This window comes from Salmo salar, chromosome 15, assembly GCF_965601325.2.
Source record: "Salmo salar chromosome 15, fSalSal1, whole genome shotgun sequence".
Lineage (NCBI taxonomy): Eukaryota > Metazoa > Chordata > Actinopteri > Salmoniformes > Salmonidae > Salmo > Salmo salar.
This window is the reverse complement of record NC_138305.1, coordinates 30,467,699-30,488,954: the sequence shown is the minus strand read 5'-3', so window position 1 is coordinate 30,488,954 and position 21,256 is coordinate 30,467,699. Positions and strand designations below refer to the sequence as shown.

At 41.5% G+C, this 21,256-nt stretch overlaps 1 protein-coding gene across 2 annotated transcripts in view; it reads left to right on the top strand.

Annotated features, from left to right (window-relative positions):
• Positions 1 to 20,357, top strand: part of LOC106571135 (serine/threonine-protein kinase PAK 6) — a 43,721-nt gene extending 23,364 nt beyond the window's left edge. For both annotated transcript variants that reach the window (XM_014143847.3, XM_014143846.3), the window contains exons 3-10: positions 4,620 to 4,859; positions 9,420 to 10,064; positions 10,236 to 10,721; positions 13,461 to 13,594; positions 14,140 to 14,266; positions 14,706 to 14,831; positions 17,878 to 18,012; positions 18,077 to 20,357. In XM_014143847.3, the coding sequence (XP_013999322.2) occupies positions 4,656 to 4,859; positions 9,420 to 10,064; positions 10,236 to 10,721; positions 13,461 to 13,594; positions 14,140 to 14,266; positions 14,706 to 14,831; positions 17,878 to 18,012; positions 18,077 to 18,244 (2,025 nt within the window). In that variant the 5' untranslated portion in view covers positions 4,620 to 4,655 and the 3' untranslated portion in view covers positions 18,245 to 20,357. The remainder of the gene's footprint in view (positions 1 to 4,619; positions 4,860 to 9,419; positions 10,065 to 10,235; positions 10,722 to 13,460; positions 13,595 to 14,139; positions 14,267 to 14,705; positions 14,832 to 17,877; positions 18,013 to 18,076) is intronic.
• The last annotated feature ends 899 nt before the right edge of the window (positions 20,358 to 21,256 follow it).

Genomic DNA, 21,256 nt, shown 5'->3' with positions numbered 1-21,256 from the left:
TCAACAGTTCTGTTGAACGATCCCGTGTGAATTTTATTTCTATCCTCAACTGTTCTAGCGATGTCACTCAAAAGCATAGTAAATATAGGCCAGGCTTCAAGTGAGGCCTACCTTCTACCATGTAGTGGGGAGGGGCAGATCAACCCTAACCCTAACCCTCGCTTCATCTCCACATCTTTACTCCGAGAGAGAGGTGGGAGACAGAGAGGAGCAAAATCCCAGCAAAATCCCAGTCTACTTGAACAAAGCAATATTCAATCATGAGGCATCAAAGCCAAAGGAACTGAATCATATTTAAGGAATCCTATATGGAAGGAAAGTAGTGTGGAAACGTACCAAAAAAACTAAACTTCCTGAACAAAATGTTTCACTGCAATAGTGAAGGTGTAAACTTGGCAGTTGAAAACCTAAACAGTATATTTGACCTCAGCTTTCCTATCAAATCTAAAAAATAAAATTAAACATTAAAATGAACAACAATGACAAATGGTTAGATGAAGAATACAAAAACCTAAGAAATAAATTGAGAAACCTATCCAACCAAAACCCAGAGACCCAGAAAACTTGAGCCTTCACTATGGTGAATCACTAAAACAATACAGAAATACACTACAGAAAAAGAAGGAACAGCACATCAAAGATCAGCTCAATGTAATTGAAGAATCCATAGACTCTAACAAACAACAACACGAAGGGTTGTCTATCCAACACGGAGATGTATGGATAAACCACTTCTCCAATCTTTTTGGCCCTATAACAAAGAACAAACAGCAAAAACATTTACATGATCATACAAATCTTAGAATCAACTATTAAAGATTACAAGTACCCACTGGATTCTCCGGGTACTTTGAATGAACTACAGGACAAAATACAAACCCTCCAACCCAAAAAGGCCTGTGGAGTTGATGGTATCCTAAATGAAATGATAATGATTATACAGATCAGAAATTCCAATTGGCTATACTTAAACTTTTTAACATCATCCTTAGCTCTGGCATCTTCCCAAATATTTGGAACCAAGGACTGATTGATCACCCCAATCTAAAAAAGTGGAGACAAATTTGACCCCAATAACTACCGTGGGATATGTGTCAACAGCAACCTTGTGAAAATTATCTGCATTATCATTTACTGCAGACTCATACATTTCCTCAGTGAAAACAATGCACTGAGCAAATGTCAAATTGGCTTTTTACCAAATGACCATACAACAGACCACGTACACCCTAATTGACAAAGAAACAAACCAAAACAAAGGCAAAGTCTTCTCATGCTTTGTTGAATTCAAAAAAGCTTTTGACTCAATTTGGCATGAGGGTCTGCTATACAAATTGATGGAAAGTGGTGTTGGGGAAAAACATACAACATTATAAAATCCAAACACACACATTTCTTTCCACAGGGCCGTGGGGTGAGACAGGGATGCAGCTTAAGCCCCACCCTCTTCAAAACATACAGTCGTGGCCAAAAGTTTTGAGAATGACACAATTATTAATATTCACAGTCTGCTGCTTCAGTTTGTATGATGGCAAATTGCATATACTCCAGAATGTTATGAAGAGTGATCAGATGAATTGCAATTAATTGCAAAGTCCCTCTTTGTCATGCAAATGAACTGAATCCCCCCCAAAAACATTTCCACTGCATTTCAGCCCTGCCACAAAAGGACCAGCTGACATCATGTCAGTGATTCTCTCGTTAACACAGGTGTGAGTGTTGACGAGGACAAGGCTGGAGATCACTCTGTCATGCTGATTGAGTTCAAATAACAGACTGGAAGCTTCAAAAGGAGGGTGGTGCTTGGAATCATTGTTCTTCCTCTGTCAACCATGGTTATCTTCAAGGAAACACGTGCCGTCATCATTGCTTTACACAAAAAGGGCTTGACAGGCAAGGATATTGCTGCCAGTAAGATTGCACCTAAATCAACCATTTATCAGATCATCAAGAACTTCAAGGAGAGTGGTTCAATTGTTGTGAAGAAGGCTTCAGGGCGCCCAAGAAAGTCCAGCAAGCACCAGGACCGTCTCCTAAAGTTGATTCCGCTGCGGGGTCGGGGTACCACCAATACAGAGCTTGCTCAGGAATGGCAGCAGGCAGGTGTGAGTGCATCTGCACGCACAGTGAGGCGAAGACTTTTGGAGGATGGCCTGGTGTCAAGAAGGGCAGCAAAAAAGCCACTTCTCTCCAGGAAAAATATCAGGTACAGGGATTGGACTGCTGAGGACTGGGGTAAAGTCGTTTTCTCTGATGAATCCCCTTTCCGATTGTTTTGGGCATCCGGAAAAAAAGCTTGTCCGGAGAAGACAAGGTGAGCGCTACCATCAGTCCTGTGTCATGCCAACAGTAAAGCATCCTGAGACCATTCATGTGTGTGGTTGCTTCTCAGCCAAGGGCGTGGGCTCACTCACAATTTTGCCTAAGAACACAGCCATGAATAAAGAATGGTACCAATACATCCTCCGAGAGCAACTTCTCCCAACCATCCAGGAACAGTTTGGTGACAAACAATGCCTTTTCCAGCATGATGGAGCACCTTGCCATAAGGCAAAAGTGATAACTAAGTGCCTCGGGGAACAAAACGTCGATATTTTGAGTTCATGGCCAGGAAACTCCCCAGACCTTAATCCCATTGAGAACTTGTGGTCAATCCTCAAGTGGCGGGTGGACAAACAAAAACCCACAAATTCTGACAAACTCCAAGCATTGATTATGAAAGAATGGGCTGCCATCAGTCAGGATGTGGCCCAGAAGTTAATTGACAGCATGCCAGGGCGGATTGCAGAGGTCTTGAAAAAGAACGGTCAACACTGCAAATATTGACTCTTTGCATCAACTTCGTGTAATTGTCAATGAAAGCATTTGACACTTATGAAATGCTTGTAATTACACTTCAGTATTCCATAGTAACATCTGACAAAAATATCTAAAGACACTGAAGCAGCAAACTTTGAAATTTAATATTTGTGTCATTCTCAAAACTTTTGGCCATGACTGTACAGTATATCAACAAATTAGCGAGGGCACTGGAACAGTCTGCAGCACCCAGCCGCACCCTACTAGAATCTGAATTAAAATGTCTGCTGTTTGCTGATGATCTGGTGCTTCTGTCCCCAACCAAGGAAGGCCTACATCACCTAGATCTTCTGAACGGATTGTGTCAGACCTGGGCCCTGACAGTAATTCTCAGTAAGACAATAATAATGGTCCAGTTGCCAGGACCACAAATATAAATTCTATCTAGACACCGTTGCCCTAGAGCACAAAAAAACTATACAAACCTCGGCCTAAACATCAGCGCCACAGGTAACTTCCACAAAGCTGTGAATGATCTGAGAGACAAAGCAAGAAGGGACTTCTATGCCATCAAAAGGAACATACAATTCGACATACCAATTAGGATCTGACTACTTGAATCAGTTATAGAACCCATTTCCCTTTCTGGTTGTGAGGTTTGGGGTCCGCTCACCAACCAAGAATTCACAAAATGGGACAAATACCAAATTGAGACTCTGTATGCAGAATTCTGCAAAAATATCCTCTATGGATAATGCAAAACACCAAATAATGCAAGCAGAGGAGAATTAGGCCGATACCTGCTAATTATCAAAATCCAGAAAAGAGCCGTTAAATTCTACAACCACCTTAAAGGACGTGATTCCCAAACCTGCCATAACAAAGCCATCACCTACGGAGAGATGAACCTGGAGAAGAGCCCTCTAACAAGCTGGTCCCAGGACAGCAACACAATTCCACCCAACCAAATCACGAGAAATCAAAAAGATAATTACTTGAAGCATTGAAAATAATCAACAAAAAACAGAGCCAACTAGAATGCTATTTGGCCCTATTTATGTTTATTTATTTTCCCTGTTGTACTTTAACTATTTGCACATCATATGACATTTGAAATGTCTTTATTCTTTTGGAACTTTTGTGAGTGTAATGTTTACTGTTCATTTTTTTCTTGTTTACTTCACATTTGTTTATTATCTATTTCACTTGATTTGGCAATGTTAACACGTTTCCCATACCAATAAGAGGTGGGAGAGAGAGAAGGGCGAGAGAGAGAGGGGCGAGAGAGTGGGAGAGAATGAGAAAAATACATAGATTAGAGGGAGGGGGAAAGAAGGAGAGAGAGAATGGAAGGAGAGAGAGCGGGAGAGGGTGAAGGAGGGATGAGAAAGATAAATATAGAGGGAGGGAGGGAGGGAGGGAGGGAGGGAGGGAGGGAGGGAGGGAGGGAGGGAGGGAGGGAGGGAGGGTGTCATTTTTGTGATGGCTTTGTCTATGCGTCCATATTGTGATTCTAATCTTACCTCATTGAATGCAATGTATTCACTTAAGCATCAACCCTGTGACACTCATCTTTCCCATCGACTGCAATTTGTTGAGAAAAACATCAACCCTGTGATACTCGCCTTTTCCCATTGACTGCAACGCACCAGAGGGTTATCTTACCTGGACCCCTGCATGTCTGCTTGAGTGTGTCACTACCGAAAGAGAGTGTGCGTGTGTGTCAGTGTGTGTGTGTGTTCTTGATATACTGCCACCATGGCTTTGGCTGAGAAGCTGTTGACGTCCTGTGGTAACAGGGTTCCCCTTGCTTTCCCCAGCCCTCCTTCTTCCCGCCCCTCGCCGGCTGTCTCGTCATGTTCCGGCGGAAAAAGAAGCGGAGGCCAGAGATCTCGGCACCACAGGACTTTGAGCATCGGGTCCACACGTCATTCGACGCAGTGCAGGGGTGCTTCGTGGGCCTGCCGCCCCAGTGGCAGAGCGTCATTGACATCCTGAGGAGGCCAAAACCGGTGGTGGACCCGTCCCGGATCACCAATGTGGAGCTCAGGCCCAAGAAGGTACAGTGGGGTGCCTCATGCCCTATCATTGTTATTGTCATCATTATTTACATTTTCATTTTTTACATTTTAGTCATTTAGCAGACACTCTTATCCAGAGCGACTTACAGTAGTGAATACATACATTTCATACATTATTATTTTTTTTTTTTGTACTGGCCCCCCGTGGGAATCGAACCCACAACCCTGGCGTTGCAAACACCATGCTCTACCAACTGAGCCATGTCATCATTATTATTATCATTATTATCATCATTATTATTATTATTATCATCATTATTATTATTATTATCATTATTATCATCATTATTATTATCGGTATTATCATTATTTTCATTATCGTTATTATCATTATCGGTATCATTATTTCATCATTATCATTCTTGTCATTATTATCATAATGATAATAATAAGATCATAATAATGATTCTAATAATTATTATCTATTATCATTATTATCATCATTATCATTCTTGTCATTATTATTATTATTATTATTATTATTATTATTATTATTATAATCATTATTATTATCTTATCTATATTCATTATTATTATTATCATTATCATCATATTTATTATTACCATTATTAGTATTATTGTCATATTTATTATTATCAGCATTATTATCATTATCATCATTATTATTATCATTAACAAATTAACTCTAAAGGCAGTGTTCTTTTTTCAACACTCGAAAGTGTTAATTTAACACTGGATTCAGAGGAACTAATATGGGCACTGAAAGTGTTATATTTAACACCTTCAGAGTTAAATGTACGGAAGTGGATTTGCTGTTGTCAACTACTGTACATTTGATGTTCAGTTTAACCTGTCCCAATTCAAGTAAATAACAATAATGCATGCTTCTGTGTATTCAGTGTGTTTCATGCATATACTTTATTATACAGGACTCAGATAAATATCTGTGTGTCTTTATACGTACTGTATATGAAAGCATTGGTAAAAATACACACCTGTTTTAGTGACACCAGGACATGCATATGAAATACTGAATGACGGGTTTATAAGTTTGTTAGTACAATAGAGACAGAGACACAGTTAGAGGAAGTGTTTGGTAAAGCGCTTAAAGAGCCAACTTTTTGTGGTAGTCTTTCGAGGCAACATTCTCCCTGTCAGTATGTTGATCTTTTAGGTCATATTTAATCCTGTGACAAAAAGAGAATCTTAGCTTAGTTTACACCTTGCATGACACACTGACATGTCATCCATGGTGTGTTAACGTACCATGGGGAGAAATTGCAACAACAACAACAAAAAACTGTGAGAAAACCCCTGAGGATATAGGTTGGTTACCTTATGTGCCTGTTGTACCCTCACCACTTCCCCATGTATTGGCACAAATTACCCTTTTTACGGCACGTTTTGATTGATACATTGTCCTTGTGTTTAAAAAGTAACCTCACACCTAAAAAGTCCCTCAAGAAAATAATACAATTGTTATGGGTATGTTCAAAATGTGAAAGTTGATATGTTCATTATCTTCAATCATTGCAAACAGGATGGTATACTAGAATGGTGTATACACAAACATGCTTTAGGGGGATATTGGTATTAAACAGATTGAGTATAGCAAATAATGGAATGAGATGAAATTAAGTTAATAGATAGTAGGTAAGTACCAATACTTGCAGCATGTAAATTAATCAAGGAGCTCTTTTTACTCAACAACCCACAAACTGATTTTGTGTCAGTCCTACATTTAACATAACTCACCAATGAACGTAATCTTGCAAAAATGTATCTGTGCATTCAAACTAAGTGAAACTTGTTTGCGACTAACTAAACCAATATACTGTCAAAACTCAAAAACTTGATTCATTGTGTAATACCGCACAGAGATGTTTAACTTTTTTAACTATCATGACCACACACACATCGTTGACCAGCAGAGCACAGTTTAGGCCTACCATAACCAACCTTTGCTCTTACCTTCTATTTGCACGCATTTGTTTATGGAACCATTCCCAGCAATCTCAAGCCACTTTTATCAAGCTTCGTGTTGGGTGCAACTGTTTACACACAGGGCTCTATTTTCACGCACCATTTAGACCTGACCTGGTTTCAAGGTACACAACAGGAGCAATGAAAATAGTTTCCAAGATAGTGTCACACTCTTAGACCGCCTATATATTGTTAGTTTATATACACTCCATTTCAGACTGGAATTCTGAATTCTTCCTTTTAAATATATTCTTAGGGTATTTTTACACGCTTTATTTAGCGAGGGAGTAAATCAGAGGGGATACAGGAGGGGGAAAACTGATTAAAGGGTTAGGAGTGGGAATTGAACCCCAGTCTCCGATAGGAGAGAGCGAGAAAGTGAGAGAGAAAAATAAAGAATGAGAGAGGGAGAGAGATGATGATGATGATGGGTTAGCTATCAGGGTCAGGAGCATGTTCTTGACAGCCTCTCAGCTAATGAATTACTAGGCATGACTTAACATTGCTCGTGTTAAAATTCTGTGTGACAGTTTAGTACAAAATTAACTTCAAGAGTATCACCATTATCTCTTATTTGAATCCTCTCGCCAAGTATATCAATAGACATCCAGTCTGCACGTAGAAATCCAGTCGGCCTGTCTACGCCAGGAGTGTTACCGCTAGACCACAGGTTCTGCCGACTGGATTTCTACGTGCAGACTGGATGTCTATTGATATACTTGGCGAGAGGATTCAAATAAGAGATAATGGTGATACTCTTGAAGTTAATTTTGTACTAAACTGTCACACAGAATTTTAACACGAGCAATGTTAAGTCATGCCTAGTAATTCATTAGCTGAGAGGCTGTCAAGAACATGCTCCTGACCCTGATAGCTAACCCATCATCATCATCATCATCATCTCTCTCCCTCTCTCATTCTTTATTTTTCTCTCTTACTTTCTCGCTCTCTGTTGTTCATTAGAAAGATCATTGGGGGCTCCTGTCATTGACTACATTATTTATAATGAGGGATACCTAAAGAAAAATGGGCTTCTGTGAAATGAAAATGGATGGCCCCCCCCCTCGGTGAAATATATTTTTACCCAACCCTCACTGAATGCTTAAAAAAAACAAGTGAATCTCCCCTATACCCAAAATAATAATACAATTATTACAATTCGAGCACTGGTTTTAACTTAACACACCAAGCCCTTCACTGACACTGAGATATGCACAGTGACTGAAGGAATTGGCTGACAAAATCTATGGATAGTAGACTATCATTTAGTCTGTCAAACAGGTAGGCCTACCTCTTATTTCTTGAATAGGAAGAAATAGGCTCCGACACAAAGCCCTCGTTGTTAGTAGCCTAAAGTCAAATTGAAATGAAAACTGTTTAAATGAATTAGCCTACTTTCAGCACCCATGCGCAGTCCATCTTTGTGGTTGCCGCTTCATAGTAATGTAAGTTAAGTAAATGACTGAAATATGGCTTATTGTGAGGTCAATAACTCTGACACATAGCTTCATTATGGGCAATGGAATATACAGATTTTATTTAAATCAATTATAGCAGTAGCAAGCATACCTCCGGTCCTCCTTCTCATCTTCGCACTCTCCCTCTCAAACTTAAAAGGACATCAGTAGGTCTAGTCCGCACGCACAGATATTGCATTTTTTTTAAACAAAATAAACAATCATTTTTGGAAGAAGCCTTTGACTTGCCTCCTGAAGTGCCACTGTACACAGCACAGTCATTGGTTAGGCAGCACAATAGGGTTTACATCAGCAAGAGCAGGGCAGGCCAGGGCCCATGATTGGGAACGCCTATCCATGGCAGTGTGTAATGCAGTGTAGCCTAGTTTTATGTAAACCATCTCAGCAACGCAAAAACTTGGTAAGGAAGTACATTTTGTTAGAAACATAGCTTTGCCCTGTGCTTCTCCCAGCATCGTCATATAGCCGAGGCCTATAGCCTGTAGTATAGGCTTTGAATAATTTCATTAAGACCACACTGGGCATAATTGATAATGAGCGCCCAGCAGCGAATCAGGGATGAGGGGCAGCGTCGGGCACACATTGAGATATTATAAGCAACTAAGTATTAACACTTGAGCAATATGACATTTAATCGTTTACAAATTACATGACCCTCCCATGGACTAAATATAAAAATACTAAACTCTCCCCCTGATTGAAATGAAAAAAGCATGACCCTCCCCCATTTTCCTCCGGGTAACAATTGCGTAAATTTAAACTGCTCCTTAAGTGGTCTGTCTTTGCAGTTAGTATTTTGAAGACTGGGGCCTGAGAGTTGAACTATGACCTCTGGGCGAGACCAGCGGTAAGAACACTTTATGTACTGTAGGAGAGGTTGAAATATCCTTGACCAATGACCTCTGACCTGAGGCAAGTCTGTTTTGCACAGAGAGGGATAGGAAGGGATAAAAATCAGTATAGGTGTCTTTTTTACACAGCGCATCTAAAGAGATTATTAACAATTTATATCATTTCTAATTATCAGCCAGCCCATGAAATAGGGCCCTGGTTGTGCCTACCATGTTCCAGAACCAATATTGACTGTTTTTGTTCATGTCCAATTTCTCCCTTTCAGACCATTTGTAGGGGGAGTTTCATTGGACACGGAGACTACATCTCCCACGTCATCTCCGAGATGACTCGTCTTACCGTCACCAGTTCCAACTCGCTTCGGAAGAGCAGTCCTTCGGCGCGGCAACGGGCACGCTCCATGGGGCGCCTGGGCGACCTCGTCGAAGGGGACACGTATCAGTATGAGGAGCTGGGCCAAGAGACGCGTCATAACGGCGGTAACAACTACTGGCAGGTACAAAGCGAGAGCGGCAGCCCAAAACTGGCTCTTAGGAAAACCTCCACCCTCCAGCCCAATGGGGTACTGCCTCGGGCAAAGTCGACGCATGAGATGAGCACGGCGGCTGGGGATAAACCTGCACCTCTGCCGAAGGGGCCAGTCCCCACGCCCCCTAGAGGAGGAGGCACAGGTCATTATACACGTAGCGAATGGGCCGGACATATAAATAGGCCGGGACAGCAGATGGGGATGCCGCAAAAGGGCAAGGTAGCCAATCAGAGGCCGGCATCCTGCTATAACCTGCAGACCCTGCAGACGCAGCAGCAGGTCAACATGAGGGTCAAGCCTGGGGTCAGTCATCTGCCGGACCTTCTGACCTCCTCCAAGGATACTTCTCCTCAGAGACCCCACTCGTCCTGTGACCTGAAGGTAAGCCTCTTCCGTTTCCATTTAGCATTGATATGTTGATGCTGTGTCTTGTTGGAAGGAAACATTGTGGTCACCTCAAGACTGAAGTTGCCAACACCTGTCATTGCAGATCACCTGAATTTGTAGTTTGTCGAAGGCCTATGCTAAAATATCTTTCCTGTCATCTCCCAGATGAATTCATTAGGGCCCTCGGCCATGTCCTTACCCAATGGCACCAGCAGCCTGATCGCAGGCCGAGGGCGAACCCACAGACCCTCACGCTCCTCCTCCAGCTACACCATTGGATTGTTATCACCCATAGTTCAGGGGGCTACCATGCCCCTACTCCCCAAACAGGACAGCCCATCCCAGCCCCGGCCTTCTCCCACGGGCTCCCCGGCCACCAGCTCAACAGGAACGGCCCAGCAGCAACAGCCCAAACCCAAGCTTGGGCCAGAGCCCGAGCCGGCCAAAGTGACCCATGAACAGTTCAAGGCGGCCCTGCAGATGGTGGTGGACAAGGGCGACCCACGCACCTCCCTGGAGAACTTTGTGAAGATCGGGGAGGGCTCCACGGGGGTTGTGTGCATTGCCCGCGAGAGGCATAGTGGTCGGCAGGTGGCAGTGAAGATGATGGATCTCCGTAAGCAGCAGCGCAGAGAGCTGCTCTTTAATGAGGTATGCAGTATGTTAATGGGAGGTAAATGGTCAGAATTGGACTGTAAGAAAGGCTAAACTATGTTAGTATATCATTAGGTTGTGGGTTCCTATCTGGCCTGAAGGACTAAAACAAGATATGAAACAGCATGCCTCTATAAATGGTATAGGACAGAACAGAGGACTTTATTGTATAGTGAGTTACAATTAATGACATGTAAAACTCACTATACAACAGTTTCTTGGAATTTGAACATTCTGTTCAATTAATCAATGCATGTCTAGTCTGAAAGGTAGATAGACACGGACTTTCTCCCAATGAGCTTGAAAAGCTACCTTTAGATATCATCTGTCTGTCAAGTTTGCTTATCTACATGGACAGATAGCCTATCTAAATGGATTGATTACTTACAGTTGAAGTCGGAAGTTTATATACACCTTAACCAAATACATTTAAACTCAGTTTTTCACAATTCCTGACATTTAATCCTTGTAAAAATTCTCTGTCTTAGGTCAGTTAGGATCTCCACTATATTTTAAGAATGTGAAATGTCAGAATAATAGTAGAAAGAAGGATTTATTTCAGCTTTTATTTCTTTCATCACATTCCCAGTGGGTCAGAAGTTTACATACACTAAATTAGTATTTGGTAGCATTGCCTTTAAATTGTTTAACTTGGGTCAAATGTTTCCGGTAGCCTTCCACAAGCTTCCCACAATAAGTTGGGTCAATTTTGGCCCATTCCTCCTGACAGAGCTGGAGTAACTGAGTCAGGTTTGTAGGCCTCCTTGCTCGCACACGCTTTTTCAGTTCTGCCAACAAATGTTCTATATGATAGAGGTCAGGCCTTTGTGTTGGCCACTCCAATACCTTGACTTTGTTGTCCTTAAGCCATTTTGCCACAACTTTGGAAGTATGCTTGGGGTCATTGTCCATATGAAAGACCCATTTGCGACTAAGCTTTAACTTTCTGACTGATGTCATGAGATGTTGCTTCAATATATCCACATAATTTTGCTCCCTCATGAAGCCATCTATTTTGTGAAGCGCACCAGTCCCTCATGCAGCAAAGCACCCCCACAACATGATGCTGCCACCCCAGTGCTTCACGATTGGGATGGTGTTCTTCGGCTTGCAAGCCTCGTTTTTCAACCACTCCACAAATGTCTTCTTAACAAACTATAGTTTTGGCAAGTCGGTTAGGACATCTATTTTGTGCATGACACAAGTAATTTTTCCAACAATTGTTTACAGACCGATTATTTCACTTATAATTCACTGTATCACAATTCCAGTGGGTCAGAAGTTTACATACACTAAGTTGACTGTGCCTTTAAACAGCTTTGAAAATTCCAGAAAATGATGTCATGGCTTTAGAAGCTTCTGATAGGCTAATTGACATCATTTGAGTCAATTCGAGGTGTACCTGTGGATGTATTTCAAGGCTTACCTTCAAACTCAGTGCCTCTTTGCTTGACATCATGGGAAAATCAAAAGAAATCAGCCAAGACCTCAGAGAAAAAATAATGTACCTCCACATGTCTGGTTCATCCTTGGGAGCAATTTCCAAATGCCTGAAGGTACCACATTCATCTGTACAAACAATAGTATGCAAGTATTAGCACCATGGGACCACGCAGCTGTCATACCACTCAGGAAGTAGACGCGATCTGTCTCCTAGAGATGAACGTACTTTGATGCGAAAAGTGCAAATCAATCCCAGAACAACAGCAAAGTACCTTGTGAAGATGCTGGAGGAAACCGGTACAAAAGTATCTGTATCCACAGTAAAACGAGTCCTATATCGACATAACCTGAAAGGTTGCTCAGCAAGGAAGAAGCCACTGCTCCAAAACCGCCATAAAAAAGCCAGACTATGGTTTGCAACTGCACATGGGGACAAAGATCATACTTTTTGGAGAAATGTTTTCTGGTCTGATGAAACAAAAATAGAACATTTTGGCCATAATGACCATTGTTATGTTTGGAGGAAAAAGGGGGAGGCTTGCAAGCCGAAGAACATCATCCCATCACGGGGGTGGCAGCATCATGTTGTGGGGGTGCTTTGCTGCAGGAGGGACTGGTGTACTTCACAAAATAGATGGCAAAATGATGTGGAAATATTGAAGCAACATCTCAGACATCAGTCAGGAAGTTAAAGCTTAGTCGCAAATGGGTCTTCCAAATGGACAATGACCCCATGCATACTTCCAAAGTTGTGGCAAAATGGCTTAAGGACAACAAAGTCAAGGTATTGGAGTGGCAATCACAAAGGCCTGACCTCTATCCTATAGAAAATGTGGGGGCAGAACTGAAAAAGTGTGTGCGAGCAAGGAGGCCTACAAACCTGACTCAGATATACCAGCTCTGTCAGGAGGAATGGGCCAAAATTGACCCAACTTACTGTGGGAAGATTATGGAAGGCTACCTGAAATGTTCGACCCAAGTTAAACAATTTAAAGGCAATGCTACCAAATACTGAGTGTATGTAAACTTCTGACACACTGGGAATGTGATGAAAGAAATAAAAGCTGAAATAAATCGTTCTCGCAACTATTATTCTGACATTTCACATTCTTAAAATAAAGTGGTGATCCTAACTGACCTAATACAGGGAATTTTTACTAGGATTAAATGTCAGGAATTGTGAAAAACTGAGTTTAAATGTATTTGGCTAACGTGTATGTAAAGTTCCAACTTCAACTGTATAGACATACTGGCCCTCTAAGCACCTCTTCTCATGTATATTTGTAACCATAGGTGGTGATCATGAGGGACTACCGGCACAACAATGTTGTGGAGATGTACAGGAGTGCCCTGGTGGAAGAGGAGCTGTGGGTTATCATGGAGTACCTGCAGGGCGGCGCTCTAACCAACGTTGTGTCTGAAACCAGGTAAAGGGTCTGTCAATAAGAGGAGCAATGTTGTGAAACTTAAAACACGGAATACTTCCTAGCAACAGTGATGTTCATTAATCATATTATATATATTAATAATCATTTTCAGAATGCCATTACAATGTACACAAACCAAACCCATTGGGTAGAATGAGATGAGTAGTAGTTTGTTTTGGGAAAATCCCATTTGTTCAAGAAGTTATGTCAAGTAACTGTATTGCCACCCACTCCTGCATACCTTCTTTTGCATTAAAGGAGAAATGTAATTGTTCTAAATGCCAAAGTAAAGGAGGGTCTAACAATAACACAAGTTGGCACGTGTTGCAACAAGATTCCTCTGTAATTGCCTGCTACGTTTTGGTCCACTGGAGAACAGTACAATGTTGATCTGACAACAAAAGAAGAGAACGATTCACATGATGCTAATGCTAACATGATTAACCTGATGGATGTTGTGTCAAAGGCAAAAAACTAAAATGTTCTATCAAAGGCTGACTAGAATGTTGGATAACAAGTTTAAGTTGCATGTCATTTCATACCAGGCTGAATGAAGAGCAGATAGCCACCGTGTGCGAGGCTGTACTACAGGCATTAGCCTATCTCCATTCCCAGGGAGTTATCCACCGTGACATCAAGAGTGACTCTATACTGCTCACGCTGGATGGGAGGGTAAGTACGGCCACATCCAGAAATAATTTCTACCCGGTCTGTAGCCTCAGAACAGATGACAAAATATTGCTCTAGCTAGCTTGCTAGCTAACTGTATTTACTCCTGGGGGCAGCAGTGGCTGGGTTTGAACTAACAAAATTAGGGCAGAAACTGTCTCCAAAAGCCCTTACCCAGCACCTCTACCTATCCATCCCCTATTTACCAGTCCATCCCTACAGATAACCTCTAGAAACTCTCAATCACTGAAGACCAAATCTTAAATTGAGATAATACAAATTGTATTGATATCAATGGCATAAAGTTCAAGCTAAAGCTAAATTTAAAGCTATGATGAGCATGTTGGAATTTGGCCCTTTCAGTGATTTCTAATGTATCCAATAATTTTTATGGCCTTTTATTTTGTATTTTTTTTTATGTCTTATTGTATTATTTTCCTAGATCAAGCTGTCAGACTTTGGATTCTGTGCTCAGATCAGCAAAGACATCCCCAAAAGGAAGTCCTTGGTTGGAACACCGTACTGGATGGCTCCAGAGGTTGTGTCAAAGACGCCATATGGAACTCAGGTAACAGAACAACCAACCAAAACTGTGTTTGTTTGACTGCTAGAAGGTTGTCTCATTCTACAATATGAACAGAGTATCTGATACACTGATGTGTCCCTCAAACACATCCAGTGAACTCCACACGTTTAGGGACAGTGACAATTGTGTTGTTGTTTTGGCAGCTTAAATTGAAGGATATTGTCATCCATATCGGGTGAACCGTTTAGAAATTACAGCACTTTTTGTACATAGTTCCCCCATTTTAGGGGACCAAAGGTTTTGGGACAAATTCAGTTATGTGTATTAAAGTAGTCAAACGTTTAGTATTTGGTTCCATATTCCTAGCACGCAATGATCACATCAAGCTTGTGACTCTACAAACTTGTTGGATGCATTTGCTGTTTGTTTAGGTTGTGTTTCAGATTATTTTGTGCACAATAGAAATGAATGGCGCAGCGGTCTAAGGCACTGCATCTCAGTGCTAGAGGCGTCACTACAGACCCTGGTTTGATTCCAGGCTCTATCACAACCGGCCGTGATTGGGAGTCCCATAGGGCGGCGCACAATTGCCCCAGCATCATCCGGGTTAGGGTTTGGCCAGGGTAGGCCGTCATTGTAAATAAGAATTTGTTCTTAACTGACTTGCCTAATTAAATAAAGGTTAAATAAAAAATACAAAAAAACATAAGTGAATTTGTTCCAATACTTTTGGGGGACTGTATGCAAAAAAATCTATAATTTCTAAACTGTTCACCCGAAATGGGTAAAAATACCCTCAAATTAAATATGACAGTCTGCACTTTAACCTCATAGTCATTGTATCATTTAAAATCTAAAGTGCTGGAGTACAGGGCCAAAACAACCAAAAATGTGTCACTGTCCCAAAAGTTTTGGAGCTCACTGTATGTTTTGATCTTATTGTATTGCACATTGTGTTTTATTCACACACACGCACACACACACACACTCACAAAAACACACACACAAAGCACGCACACACTCACAAAAACACACACACAAAGCACACACATGATCCTGTTACTGTTGCCTACACCACTCCTTCACCACTTCAGGCCGGATACTCCTTGCACTAGAGAATACTGCCTAAAACAGACAGACAGGATTATCTGTTTTTATTTATTTTAAATTTTATTTCACCTTTATTTAACCAGGTAGGTTAGTTGAGAACAAGTTCTCATTTGCAACTGCGACCTGGCCAAGATAAAGCATAGCAATTCGACACATACAACAACACAGAGTTGCACATGGAATAAACAAAACATACAGTCAATAATACAGTAGAACAAAAGAAAACAAAAAGTCTATATACAGTGAGTGCAAATTAGGTAAGTTAAGGAAATAAATAGGCCATGGTGGCGAAGTAATTACAATATAGCAATTAAACACTGGAATGGTAGATGTGCAGAAGATGAATGTTACCCACCGAGGTATTTTCTTATTGGGATTCAACAGAGATGGAGGGACCTTTTTCCATCCTTAAATGTGTGTTTGATGTGAGAGAAAGACAGTGTGTGTACTGTCACTGAATGTGTGTGATGGTGTCTGCCTTTTCCTGTGATGTTCAATGAATGCTTGTACAGGATATGACATGGATGAACATGCCGTTTTATTGGTGTGTGTCAGTGGCGATGAGTGCAGTTTAAAATGAGTGAGGATGATTTTTTTTTCCTGAGCATGGCCTATTACAGCTATTGGATGACTGTCATTCACATTCAATTCACCTAGTTCAATGTAACATCGATAGGTTTAGGCTACTACATGATACTCTAATGTTCCCTGTTCCCATCATGAGGTTGCTACAACCTAGCCTATGAATTAAAGTTTACAACGTAGTTGCACACAGGTCGAGAGACGCATTTGAGGTAACAAACAGTGACATTCAATACCGCCTTGCATCTAGCTGATATAGGATGTAATCATTAGTCCAACAGTCGCAAACGAGAGTTTCTATTGGACAAATTCAAGTATGTTTATCCCCGTTTTGTTCCATTTGTTTCCGTTTAAGAAACATTTTTCAACAGAATCCGCGGAATGAATACACCCCTGACCACTCACAGCCACTTTGTATTCCTTCTCGCATCCATGCGCTCACCTCCTCTCACCGCTCCCCTTCGCTTGAGGACTTCAATGCACAACACATCAGCTATATGTGACCAGGCAACAAAAAAACTTTACAAGCCAAACCGCTACACACAGCCTACATCGTTGTCACCATATTAGATAAAGTAACGTCATAATCAGCATATCTAATAGAACTAACGCGTTGGTAAACCCACTACAATCATGCAGTAACGTTACAGTGTATAGTCAGTAAGCAGTTTAGCAGTTACACCGGCGGGCCCCGGTGGCAATACATTAGTAAAACCAAAAGCTTACCTTGACTTGGAAGAGTTCCAGTGTTGTGTTGGCTAGTCATAGCCAGATAGCTAACATAGCATCCCTCTGTTTGAGCAGGGTGTATCAGTAGGCTAAACTAGCTAGCTGCATTTGCTAGCTCAGAAAGTGTCCTTTTTTTCAGTTTCAATCTCTTTCTATATATATATTTCACTCTTGCATCTCCTTCATTTTGGAAGAAAATAATTTGTTCAAAACGGTTCAACTATTGTCTTTCTCTCTCTGAGTCAGCTACTCACCACATGAGAACCACGAGCCTCCTAGGTTTTGTATTGAAGTCAATGTACCCAGAGGAGGGTTGATGCTAGATGTCCTCCGGCTACATCATGGTGCTACCCTACAGAGTGCTGTTGAGGCTACTGTAGACCTTCTTTGCAAAATATAATAATTGAATCAGTTCTTTGGTGACTTGATAATATTTAGTATAGTTTTATCTAAAAGGGATCACTTTTTTAATGTTTTACCATTTTTATTTTTATGAAATTAACTGAGGAGGATGGTCCTCCCCTTCCTCCTCTGAGGAGCCTCCACTGGTGTGTGTTTATGTTCCTGTGTCAGTCAGGTGGATGGAAGGTCTCTGGATATGCTGTTAGAGGGTACGTGAGGCTCTGTGTGTGTTTATTACTGTAAATGTCTCTGTGATGTCTGGCAGGTGGATGTGTGGTCCCTGGGTATCATGGTGGTAGAGATGGTGGATGGAGAGCCTCCGTACTTCAGTGACACGCCAGTGGCAGCTATGAAGAAACTGAGGGACGAGCCGCCACCCACAGTCAGGAACACACAGAAGGTGAAATACATATAGATACATACCACACTCACACACTACTCACACCCCATCTCTCTCTCTGTAGATCTCCCCTGTGCTGAAGGACTTCCTGGATCGTATGCTAACACGGGACCCCCAGGAGCGGGCTACCGCTAGCGACCTGCTGGAGCACCCCTTCCTGCTGCAGTGTGGCTCGCGGCAGTGCCTGGTGCCCCTAGTAGAACGATACCGTAAGCGCATGTCCCGCTGCTGACTCACCCAAACGCACAGGATCCATGATGGCCGAAGAATGGGCTGATCCCCTGACGTCTGACCCTAGGTTAACAGGCAACCTGTCGCTCCATCCACCGCATTGGTATTGAGTCTCAATGCCCACTACAGGAAGTGGATTTACTGTCACTCGGTGTGTGGATGGATAGATATGGAGTCGATCAGAAAAGCCTCTCTTTCTTTATCTTGTCCCTTTTTATTTGCTCCTTTTCTCTGGAATCCCTTCAGATCCACAGGAGCATCCTCGCTCCCTTGTTGGGCAGTGTAGGGCAGGATGGAATTGGATATCTGAATTTAAGGATTTGTTAATTAATTCTATGCAAAAAGTGCAACAAGCCCCAATGCAGAATCACAGTGACCTGATCACTGATCATCCCCACCATCGCTGTCCAATTTGTCTTACTGACTTTGAAATGTAACAATTACGACTGACTTTGGTACTATACTTGTTCGGTAATTCATTCTGTTAAACAAATGAATGACCAGACCCTTTCTACCAGATCACATAGGGGTACCCCTGGACTTGATAAGGGGATGATCTACAAAGTTGTCCCAAGCAGAAGCTTTGTTTTGGTATTGCTGGAGAAACATGTTTTTATAGAATTTCAAAATGGATAAAGTATTTTGGGATATTGCAGATATGAATGTGAGGAGTATAGTAAAGAGTAAGACTGTACTAAGTATAGTCAATGTTCTATTCTGGGACAGGTATCCCTGGGAAAACACTATTGTAATCAGAACCGATCACCTGTATTTAAAGTATAAAAAGGGATCCGCCATACTTTGGTTAAACATGTTTTTGACAAAATAGGCATGCAATATATTGAAATGGAATATAACACGGACATGAGGTAGTTCAAAATCTCAAGTCCGGATTGTTTTGTAGCCTACTGATGTACCCCTGTTAGCTGACTAGCCTATTGACATACCCCTGTTAGCTGACTAGGCTACTGATGTACCCCTGTTAGCTGACTAGCCTACTGATGTACCCCTGTTAGCTGACTAGCCTACTGATGTACCCCTGTTAGCTGACTAGCCTACTGATGTACCCCTGTTAGCTGACTAGCCTACTGATGTACCCCTGTTAGCTGACTAGCCTACTGATGTACCCCTGTTAGCTGACTAGCCTACTGATGTACCCCTGTTAGCTGACTAGCCTACTGATGTACCCCTGTTAGCTGACTAGCCTTTTTCATGTACCCCTGTTAGCTGACTAGCATATTGTTGTACCCCTGTTAGCTGACTAGGCTACTGATGTACCCCTGTTAGCTGACTAGGCTACTGATGTACCCCTGTTAGCTGACTAGCCTTTTTCATGTACCCCTGTTAGCTGACTAGGCTACTGATGTACCCCTGTTAGCTGACTAGCCTACTGCTGTACCCCTGTTAGCTGACTAGGCTACTGATGTACCCCTGTTAGCTGACTAGCCTTTTTCATGTACCCCTGTTAGCTGACTAGGCTACTGATGTACCCCTGTTAGCTGACTAGCCTACTGCTGTACCCCTGTTAGCTGACTAGGCTACTGATGTACCCCTGTTAGCTGACTAGCCTTTTGATGTACCCCTGTTAGCAGACTAGGCTACTGATGTACCCCTGTTAGCTGACTAGCCTACTGCTGTACCCCTGTTAGCTGACTAGCCTATTGATGTACCTCTGTTAGCTGACTAGGCTACTGATGTACCCCTGTTAGCTGACTAGGCTACTGATGTACCCCTGTTAGCTGACTAGGCTACTGATGTACCCGTTAGCTGACTAGCCTACTGATGTACCCCTGTTAGCTGACTAGCCTACTGCTGTACCCCTGTTAGCTGACTAGGCTACTGATGTACCTCTGTTAGCTGACTAGGCTACTGTACTGTTTGCCAACACTGGATACCTATGTATTGTAGCTTTCTTATGTCAACACCCATTTTCACATGCATTTTTGTCCTTCAGAATGTTCTGTATCTGACCCTGTACAGCAGTTTATATTTTTCATACACTTCAAAAATGTGACTTCACTTTGCACGTTAGTACTTGGTAAGTACTGGTAAAGGACAAAACCTATGAAGGTACTTCTTTACATTTTTTAAAATAAATATCTGTGAACAAATTATTTTTTTGTTGTTGCAAATATCATATTGATTATGATTTAAATACAGTTAATTGGCCTACAACATGATATAAGCATATATGATATATATATATATAAGAGCCTCTGATAAATGATCAAATACGTATACAAGTCATTGCCATTCAGGTAAGATCATCGATGTCCTAACAATTTCACAGGATACCCAGGATCTCTTTAATTTTGTGTTTTTTTTTTATCAGGTGTTTTGTGACCGAGCTTTCTGTGACTGTCATTACACCTTATCATGGCATCTTTTAATGTGATGAAAAGCACTAAATTATGGTATGAGTGACAAAGTGTTTCACAGAGTTTTAATAATTGCAGTAATTTCTACAACACACACTATACCAATGTAAAATAAGTGATGTGAGAGAAAGGTTTCCCAGAGCGATCTGTATTAACCTGCCTTACGTTAATGAGTAAGAAATATGGAAATCTTGTTGAAAAAAGGATGACAAACAAAGTTTCAGGTAGCAAACAACCCAGTGAATTTCAGCGTGACTCAGTTTTCACCTAAATAATGTGCGATGAAGTTTGCAATGAAAACCCTTTTCGGTCATTTTGAAAACATTTTCATCACTTATAAAGCATGACAATTTGGGTGAAGAAATCAAATAGATAGATACAGATAAAGATATTCAATATGTTTCCTTAACAATAGTTTCGTAATTACAAATGAAATGTCATATCAGTTATTGTATACAGCACAAAACTGGTACACAGTATGTAACACGTAAGAGCAGTTAAACTGGCACTGCAGCTTTTCATAGCGTTTAACACAGCCATGTTTTTTCCCCCTCATTTTAAGAATGTTCAACTTGAAGTATGAAGGAGAATGAACCGTCTCAGAAGAGATTTAACACTGCTGTAGGATTGCAAAG